We start from the raw sequence: 10516 nt of genomic DNA on the forward strand, positions 1-10516 counted from the left end.
TGTTGATGGAGGGGCATCTCAGACCAGGAGCAATGGAGTCGAGATCATGGTCAATATGTAGATCTTCCCTCTGATGTTCAAATGTGGCACATGTAGTTGGGTAAAAATTTTCAGTTTTTCGCTCAGATTTGTAATTTCTCCTGGTTCTTTATGGAATGTACTGCCCCTTACCAAGAACCAAATTGTTATATTCCTCATTTTTAATTTATTGAAAGTAATGATGAAATCAGGCCCGGGTCCCCACAGATGGACTCCATCTTGTGTAGGACCATGAAGGCGGGTCGCACAACACCTTTATACAATGTGGGCATTACAGTGGGTGTGGTTTAGTCTTTTACTGGCTCTCACAGACGGGGGAGCCCTACCTTTATCTACAACTTACACATGGATGATGGAAGTGAAACTTAACTCTTAGGTTGAACCAGGTACCAGAGACCTCCAAACAGATAACAAAGGCAAATACTTGATAACTAACATAAAATAAGGAATTAGGCCAGATATTATCTAACACATTTGTATCAAATTTGGCAAACATGTGGAAGTGGGTTCCAGAATTGCCCAACAAGTTCAAATTTGCCCAAGGTCATATCTGTATATTTGTTGGCCTAACCCTTCTAGATACTTCAGTTGAGTTTGACCAAACTTGGCATGTTAATGATGGTAAACCCTGAAATTGCCCTTAAAAAATTAATTTTGGTAAAGCTCAAGGTTAAGGAAATACATTATCAACCTGATTTGGGCCAAAAGTGGCCAGAATAGTCCTGGCAAGGTCAGCCATTGATTTATATGGATGAACATCAAGGTCACTGGGGTCACATGGATTTAAAATAAGATAACATAAAAGATACTGATAGCACTCTTTACATACATGAGTACTATTACTTAGTTCCATCAAATAAGATAGAAATGAAAGTGCACTTTTATGTGCTGAGAGAAATAACTTTACTTACAACAATGATCTCGATTGGAATTGGAAACGGCAACTTATGGCGGTAGCGTGCACACAGCTCCTTCACCAAAACCAGGACAAAAATGCTGACCAGAGCAAATAGTAGCGAGGCTACATTGGTCTGCGGAAGGAACCTTAAAGTATCTACAAGAGTCTGTAAGAAATGGATCATATTAAATGAGTTTGATTTACGAGCAGGGAATCCTGGGTGTAACTTTGAGTCACTTACATATACAGTAGCCAGTGTACCACTATAAGGTGGCACTTTAACACCAAAGATGTACTTGAGCACCGAGATGAAGATCTGTAACCCTGCAGCAGTCATGAAGCCCCTGATGAAGGATTCTGACAGATAGATGGCTACGAAACCAAACTGCACAAAGCTGAGGCCGATCTATAAAGCAAGGAAATGTTGCTACTGAGTCACTTGCAGAGTAAGACAAGTTGCTGATTCAAGGCGGTAGTGGCTGCAGGTAGAAGATGGAATGCCTCCGATTGGCTGATTGTCATCGCGTGACAACCCCCGGTGCTGTCCGATTCATTAACCCTAACCCTAATACTAACCCTGACACTACAACCCTGATCCACAGAACCCAAATTCCACCCGTGTATAAGAAACATTTGTTGTACCTCTCTACTTGTCATACCTAGCATGTATAATTCATGTTATCGAATAAGTCTTCTGTACATGTAGACACTAACTGAAGTTTGGTTACATTTCATGAGGATTTTGTGGGGCCACTACCTGTATGATTGCTGTGAGACAAGCCAGGGTTCCAGATATTCTCATGCGCAACTCATTCATCCTGTCCACATCCACGATTGTAGCATTGAGAGTGGCATTAAAATAACTGAAGTCAGACTCAGGGGCCAACTGAAGACACACTGTTCCAACCATAACACTGATGACTGCTATTGTACCTGCACAAAGGAACGCAGACTGCAGTACATCTATGGTGTGGAGTTCTGGAAACGTATCACTGTCATCATGAGAAATTGGCACAGATAAATCACCCTGATTTACCTACAACCATCTGGTGAGTAGTGCCCATGAACAAATAAGGGATGAGCGGGAAGAAAGAGGAATAGAGACCGTTGACAGGAGGGAGGTTTGCCAGCAAAGCAAATGCCATTCCTGCAAAAAACAGAAATTGCTGTGTCAGCCACATTGTCATAAAATACAGAAAAATGACTGACGAGTACAAATTAGTCAGAGTGTTCTGGAAAGGCCACAAAGGAAGAAGATAGCCTTGAGACTAAAGTTTTCCAAGACATACGGGATGTGAAGCACACCAATAATTACACTTGACATTGCTGTGTTGACATTAAAGAAAACTCTGTGTTTATGTTCAGTCAGGTCTTAGAGGTTAAGAGGGGTTATAACCTTAACAATGTTCAACATGACATATACCAAAGTCTAGGTTGATCTAAGACTTGTTGTACTGCTGGCATCATGCTAATGCTAAATGGTGATGCATCATCATGTGTTGGGACGAGCCACGCTGTGACAATTTTGAAATGGTTAAAAAAAATTCTGCCATCTTGATGCATCATGTCACATCATAATGTACTAGTGTGTCCCGTTGATATCTTTGTGATTTTGTGACATCTTGCCAAGTCTTCTTGGTAATGCGTAAAGAAAAAATTTGGCCATGAAGTAGTCAGAACCTGTCACAATACAGATTAAAAACCACCAAGACATGGTCAAGATTATTTGACAGCAGGCATGTTTCCTTTGAGCAGCAGCACCACCAATTCATAATCATTGTCCATCTACTAATATATGCAACAGGTTGGTTGTCATTGCCAGTGCCCCACAGCGGCCAACACACAAGGTTCTTGAAATTGAGCAACACCCTCACTTGATGGACATTTATCATGAATGCAGGTACAACACAGTTTCGCCAAGAGCTCTAGTTTTTCATAATAACGAAAAAATGTTTATATATTTTTTCAAATTATTTCAATTTATTTTCATTTATATAGCACCAAATCACAACAGAGTTACCTGTGTGAAGCGCCTTGAGGTAACTCTGTTGTGATTTGGTGCTATATAAATGAAAAGAAATTGAAATTGAAAGGTTGCCTCAAGGTGCTTTACATAAGTAAGGTCTAACCTTACAACCCCCAGAGCAACAGTGGTAAGGAAAAACTCCCTCTGACCCTCCCCTGTAACCCTAACCCTAACCTCAAGCAGACCAGACTCAAAGGGGTGACCCTCTGCTTGGGCCATGCTACGGACACACATTACAAAACAATTCACAAAACAAACATACAGGAAATGTTACCCGTGCACAGGACAGCTTACGGAACAGTTACCACACCCATCTCTGGATGGGGCCACACCTCAAACAGAGAGACAAGGAAAAAAAGCAGAATCAAGCATCAGAAAGACAACAAATACAGTGTAATTTGCCAGCATAAGCAACAAGAAAAACAGAAGAAGTACTAAGGTGATCGCTAGCCACTAGCCCTAAGCTTCACTAAAAGACTCAGAATTTAGATAAAATTGAGGCCGTGGCCCGCTCCATTTCCTAATAAAATTAATTAAAAGAGTTAAAAAGTATAGAAACATACTATGCCAGTATGCTAGCCATACGAAAGGGAAAATAAGTGTGTCTTAAGTCTGGACTTGAAAGTCTCTACAGAATCTGACTGTTTAATTGACACAGAGATGGTGATTTATAGTTGATTTTGGCACAGATTCCAACATGAAAGTATTGCCACAGTGTTTACATGTCATGTTTTGTCATAATGACATCGTAACAAGGAGAGAGTGGGTGTGGAGGGATTGCAGTGTCTCTTGAACATTGTGTTGAGGTCTGGGACAGTGCCTAAGGAGTGGCAAACTGGGGTGGTGGTCCTCATATTTAAAAGGGGGACCAGAGAGTGTGTGCCAACTACACGGGCATCACACTACTCAGCCTCCCTGGTAAAGTCTACTCCAGGGTGCTGGAAAGGAGGGTTCAGCCGATAGTCGAACCTGTGATTGAAGAGGAACAATGAGGGTTCCGTCCTGGTCGTGGAACAACCGACCAGCTCTTTACTCTCACAAGGATCCTGGAGGGTGCCTGGGAGTATGCCCACCCAGTCTACATGTGTTTTGTGTACTTGGAGAAGGTGTATGATCAGGTACCCCAGAAGATACTGTGGGAGGTGCTGCGGAAGTATGGAGTGAGGGGGTCCCTTCTCAGGGCCATCCAATGTCTGTACTCATAAAGTGAGAGCTGTGTTTGGGTGCTCGGCAGTAAGTCAGACTTTTTTTGTGGTGGAGGTTAGCCTCCGCCAGGGCTGCGCCTTGTCACCAATCCTGTTTGTGATATTCATGGACAGGATATTGAGGCATAGTCGGGGGAGGAGGGTTTCTGGTTTGGTGAGCTCAGGGCCTCATCACTGCTTTTTGCAGATGATGTGGTCCTGTTGGCTTCATCAGCCAGTGACCTCCAATACTCACTGGATCGGTTTGCAGCCTCTAAATCCGAGGCCATGGTTCTCAACAGGAAACCGATGGATTGCCTACTCCGGATAGTGAATATGGCCTTGCCCCAAGTGAAGGAGTTCAAGTACCTCGGGGTCTTGTTCACGACTGAGGGGACGATGGAGCATGAGATTGGCCAGAGAATCGGTGCAGCAGGGGCAGTATTGCATTTGCTCTACCGTACTGTTGTGATGAAAAGGGAGCTGAGCCAAAAGGCAAAGCTCTTGATCTACTGGTCAATCTTCATTCCTACTCTCACCTATGGTCATGAGGGTTGGATCATGACCGAAAGAACTAGATCACGGGTACAAGCGGCTGAAATGGGCTTCCTCAGGAGGGTGGCTAGTGTCTCTCTTAGAGATAAGGTGAGAAGTTCAGTCATCCGTGGGGAGCTCAGAGTAGAGTCGCTGCTCCTTTGCGTTGAAAGGAGCCAGCTGAGGTGATTCGGGTATCTGGTAAGGCTACCTCCTGGGCGCCTCCCGAGGGAGGTGTTCCAGGCACGTCCATCTGTGACGAGACCCCGGGGAAGACCCAGGACTAAGTTGAGAGATTATATCTCTACACTGGCCTGGGAATGCCTCGGGATCCCCCAGTCAGAGGTGGTCAATGTGGTACGGGAAAGGGAAGTCTGGGGTCCCCTGCTGGAGCTGTTGCCCCCTCGACCCGAACCCGGAGAAGCAGTTGAAGATGAGTGAGTGATAAGATGAGACATCGTAACACATTTGTGACAGTTTGATGTTATGACAGTTCATGGTGATTCTCGCGTTTGTTTTTTCATGTCTTGATAGGATTGTGGTGGTGTCTTGCAAACACTGCTAAGACAGGCCAGTTTCCACCACAGGAACTTGTGGGCCATTTTAGTGGGGGGACAGACAACTTTGCCTGTGTCTCCACCGTAGGGACTGCCCTGAAAGTGAGTTTGCAGAACCTTTATTCAGGGCCAGGAAAGTCCCTCCTGCAAACTATGTACTTTTGACTAGTCCTGAAGTGCCACTGGGCAGGGCTTAATGCTGACTGGTTGAATGCACTCAAGGGAAGGCGCCAACAGCACAAACAGCATGTGTGAAAATGAAGGTAGCAGAAACAAGCAAAACAATCGTAGTGGAGAGAAAAGGCAACAGATGAACCAGTGAGGAGGTTCAGCAAGGATTTGAATCATTGAGGAGGAAAGCAAAAATCTATGTCATCAGACCTGGACACCCCATGTAATTAAACACACTTAAAAACAATGTCGTGAGAAATCTTTTAGCAGGACTGTAAAACTGTGAACAGACCATGGAAATGTGCAGAGAGAAAAGTTAAAACAGGAAAAATGTACAAAAGAAAATACAAATACAACACACATTAAGCAGTATAACTAAAGTACTGTATTAAAAAGCTGGTTTACATCCTAACACCATACACTATAATTTATGTATGCATTTAAATAAAGATTATATAAGCAGCATTAAGCACATAAATGTATCAATATCGTGATATGTATCACATATAGGACTTCCATTGTATCGTATCAAGTTTTGAGAAACAATGTAGAGCCCTAAAAGCTTCTAAGTGTCCACAACAATAAAAGTGGCTCACACCACAAGTGTTTTTCAACCTTTTTTGAGCCGCGGCACCCTTTTTATATTTACAAAATCCTGCGGCACACCACCAACTAAAATAATATTATAATGCTATTACCTCTGGTTTTGCGCATAACCCAGTTATCGCAATAGAAAATCGATACAGAAAACATTGCATTTCGAAAATCCTCAAGCATTTTGCGCTCTGATCTCAAGTAGGGCTGTCACGATTAGGAATTTCTGGAGACGATTAATTGTCAGACAAATAATTGCGATTGACGAATATATTGTCTTTTTTTCCCCTTCTTTATATTCTACTATTGTAGTATAATTACACAACTCTGGAAGAACGTTTGGCTTCTGTGAGTGGAGAAACTGGGAATGGTGCAACATTTTTATTTTTATCTTCATTTTACATACAGTCCCAACTTTTTCTGACTTGTGGTTGTGTCTGTTGCATTTCTGAAATTGTTTCTCCTCATCAGTCACGTTTTGTGCTTAAACACTACATTAAGCTTAAGATTGAACAAATAAATACCTTTGGAAAATAACAGCTGTTAAAGTTCAGAGTTCTCACCTGCTTTTTGTGATCTCTGCGTCTGAACATTGTTTTGTTTTGTTTTTTTTGTGGCTAAGTTCATTCATATATTCTCATTTTTTAAATATGTTTTTAAATATATTTGACCGTTTATTTCATCTCATGATCTCATAAATTCAGCATACGACGCGCACATGGTGTGAACAGGACGGTAACGGCAGAATCACACCTTTAGAGAAAGTTCAGAGAGAAGTAAAGGCAGCTTCATGTTTCCGTTTTGTTAACGTTCACTTGGGTTAAAATCCTCTCTCTGCTCCGCGCTCGCTGCACACTGAACGTGTCGCGCCTGCATTCAGGAATCTCCCTCATCCACCCCCTCCCTCGCAGTCTGCAGCCTGTTAACTCTGCGTGCGTGCACACACAGGCACAGACACACACACCGACAGCTCCGCATTTTAGACGGCTTTTGAAGAAGACGGTACTGTTTTAATCGGCCGTCAGCCTCCTTGTTATTGTCCCGCCTTAAGACGAGAGCGAGGCTGCAGCACAATGACGTCAGATTCTGAGTCGTTTTATGCTTTGTGGATAAAATAAATAATTCACGGTAATTGCGAATATGAAAAATACCCACGGCACCCCTGACGATCGATCACGGCACCCTAGGGTGCCGCGGCACCCCGGTTGAGAATCACTGCACCACAAAACCAGCAGAATACTATGTCACAGACCTCTGTGCGCTGCCAGCATGGGACAAAGGAGTCGCTGTTTGTTTATTGTTCCCTGGTGGATATAAAGAAAAAAAAAAAAAGACACCAAAATAACTTACCCTGCAGATGATGCAGTGGAGAGGATTGCAATCAAAAAGCTGCCAAGCAGGTAAAAAAAAAAATGTATGAAATACAGCTGCTTTAAGAGATTGCAAACTTTTTAAATGCTGCTTTGCGCCTTTGCTTAATAGCTATTACTAACACTAGATCCCTGCTGTCCCTAGCAAGCACAGATGTTCTTCACACAACAGCTGAGAAGGCCACTGTTCCTGCACCTATTCCTGAAGTCTGGGGAGGAGGTGGAGTACAGAGAAGGCCAGAAAGAGTTACATTGTGTGTTTGCGGATTTAGAGAAAGCTTATGACAGGGTGCCAAGAGAAAAGTTGTGTTATTGCATGAGGAAGTCTGGAGTGGCAGAGAAGTATTTGAGGGTAGTGCAGGACCAAGGATCAGCTCTATGTCCTTTCTTGACTGATGAGATCAGACAGGAGTCTCCATGGACTATAATGTTTGCAGATGACATTGTGATCTGTAGTGAGAGTAGAGAACAGGTTGAGTCTAGCCTGGAGAGGTGGAGATATGCTCTGCAGAGGAGGGGAATGAACGTCATTAGGTGCACACGTGTGTGAATGAGACAGAGCCCAGTGGCATAGTGCAGTTACAAGGAGTAGACGTGGTGAATTATTTTAAATACTTGGGGAGTCAGCTGTCTGCAGGAATGAAGGGTGTGGTGGAAAGGTGAAGAAGAGAGTGCAGGCAGTGTGGAGTGGGTGTAGAAAGGTGGCAGGAGTGATTTGTGACCGAAGAATATCAGCAAGAGTGAAGGGGAAAGTTTACAAGACAGTAGTGAGACCAGCTATGTTGTACTGCTTAGAGACCCCTCTAATGTATTAGTATATGCAGTCATGCTAGCCACAGCAAACACTGCAAGGTAGTCAAGTCTGGTAGCATACACTGTTGCCATGTGTCACCACAGCCAGCACACCACGGAACCATCATAGGTCCTTGATAGTAGTTGCCCAGGCATACAACAGATCCATCCCCACTACTATCTGCTGCATTCAGATAAAATGAAGTAATCCCCTTGGCCTTGTCCAGCAGCCAGAGTCCTCAATACTGAGGTATCTGTATGTTGCATCATACCCAGAGAAATGTGACACACGACCAGAATGCCCTAGCTGACACTCCCCAAAATAAAACAAAGTCATACCAGTGATAATCAAGGAGACCTGCTACCAAAGACATCCCGTCATCATCTTGGGTCACTGGTTAGAGTCCAATTTTCACAGCCATACACTAATACAGGAAAAACCTTCATTTTCCTTGGAAAGATAGCAGTATCGCCAAGTATTTCTGTCCTGCGACTTTATGACTCCACAAACTCTTCTCAACTGTCTCCCAGTTTCAAAGGCTGAGGACCCAAAGACATGAATGTCCCTAACAGTTATCATCAACCACTAATTGTTAACAAACAAAAGTTAGTTTGACCACATATCTTACCACCAACATATGACATGCCAACCTCCAGTGAGTATCACAAATCCTATGCCAATGCAGCTGACAGGCGAGTTGGTCAAAAAAAATGTTTGGACACAAATGCAAGGCTCACACAAACAGCTCTGGTTGGCAAAGGACTTTGGTGAGGTGGATGGCAATGGTTGGTACAAAGAAAGGCAGTCCAAAAAAACACAGAAGTACAAAAATCATCAGGCAATGGCGAGGTTGGAAAAACAGGCAGGAGGTCGAAAAACACACTGAGACAAGGCAGGACTATGGAACACAAGAATGAGAGCTGGAGAGAAGGCACAAGGCGCATCAATCTGGCGAGGAGCAAACGCACCCAGTGACCTTATATAATCCAAGGTGATGAGCTGCAAATTAAGAACAGGTGTGCGTGGAAAGCACCAGAACAAATGCGTGGCCAGAGAGAGAGAAACGCCCACCACCAAGAACCCAGGGACAGACAAGAGAAATACAGACAGACAGACCCAAGCAGAAAAACCCAGCAAGAGAATAAACACACAGAAAACCAGTGAATCAATGAAAATAATAAAACAGACCAGACGAAAATAAAACAGACAAGCAAGCAAAAAGTCAAGCCCTGACAGCAGCAGTTTTTGGTATAAAAGGTGGTACACTCCACATATGGAAATGTGGTAATTCTCCAGATACTTTCATCTCTGTGAGACTGACCTTGAGGAACCTGAATGGTACCAGCACTGGCCCCACTGATAACATCACAAAGCAGGTTTTCTTTCACTTTGTACTTGGGAAGCCACTTCAGTATCGGCAGGCGTCGGAATAACAACGCCTTCAGTTTGGGCGCAGAGCATCTGACAGAAACAAACAGTGAACGTCTTTGAAAGGCTCAGCTTTTCTGGTTTGTTCTTTGAAAAAAAGTCAGTGACAAATGTCAAACCTTTACACTGAGACATTTCTATGGGGTGTCTACTGTCAGAACATGATGCAGAGGTTTTCAGAGGGCAGGTTCATTTCATACAATGACACTGAGATCCCATTAATTCTACAGCTCCATTACCTGAAATTTTTCTTCACTTTGTCTCCTGCAGAGAACTGTTGGCTCTTCTTGTCAAACTGTTTGTCAAAGTCCGGGAGAGTATATGCAGGCCTGTCAATCACATAACGAAGGTGGTCCTCGTGCATGGTGCCAACCTACTCAGAACATCTCAGTAATTAATGCAAGTCTTCAAGGTACAATTTGAAAAAGTATGTGCAATGCTTGAAATTAGTTTACAGCAATGGTTTTTTGGGGGCGCAGGGGGACAAGCGCCTATCTCAGCATCCATAGGGTGAAAGGTGGCCACCAGTCTATCGCAGGTCAATCACACTCTCACTCCCACCTATGATCAATTTAAAGTTTTCAACAGACCTAATGTTTTCACACTAATTAATCCATCAGCATCCGCAGCAACAGCACTAAGATGGTGCAAACCTATAAATACTTCGCTGTGCACCTGAACAACAAGCTGGACTGGTCAGCTTATATGGATGCCCTCAACAGGAAGGGACAGAGACAGCTGTTCTTCCTAAGGAAGCTCAGGTCCTTTGATGTCTGTGGGGAGATGCTGCAGATGTTCTATCAGGCGGTGGTGGCAAGTATCTTCTCCTATGCTGCGGTCTGCTGGGGAGGCAGCATCACAGACGCCAAGTGGCTGGACAAGTTGGTCTGAAGGCCGGGTCAGTGTTGAGAAGGAGCCTAGT

General features: G+C 43.7%; 1 protein-coding gene across 2 annotated transcripts in view; it reads right to left on the reverse strand.

The window, feature by feature from the left end:
- Window positions 1–10037, reverse strand: part of LOC117512868 (solute carrier family 26 member 9-like) — a 32823-nt gene extending 22786 nt beyond the window's left edge. For both annotated transcript variants that reach the window (XM_034173108.1, XM_034173107.1), the window contains exons 1-6: window positions 9834–10037; window positions 9488–9627; window positions 1974–2084; window positions 1695–1870; window positions 1179–1343; window positions 951–1103 (exon numbers count right to left, since the gene is read on the reverse strand). In XM_034173108.1, the coding sequence (XP_034028999.1) occupies window positions 951–1103; window positions 1179–1343; window positions 1695–1870; window positions 1974–2084; window positions 9488–9627; window positions 9834–9958 (870 nt within the window). In that variant the 5' untranslated portion in view covers window positions 9959–10037. The remainder of the gene's footprint in view (window positions 1–950; window positions 1104–1178; window positions 1344–1694; window positions 1871–1973; window positions 2085–9487; window positions 9628–9833) is intronic.
- Between the last annotated feature and the right edge of the window lie 479 nt (window positions 10038–10516).

The sequence above is a fragment of the Thalassophryne amazonica genome, chromosome 6 (genome assembly GCF_902500255.1).
Source record: "Thalassophryne amazonica chromosome 6, fThaAma1.1, whole genome shotgun sequence".
NCBI classification, from domain to species: domain Eukaryota; kingdom Metazoa; phylum Chordata; class Actinopteri; order Batrachoidiformes; family Batrachoididae; genus Thalassophryne; species Thalassophryne amazonica.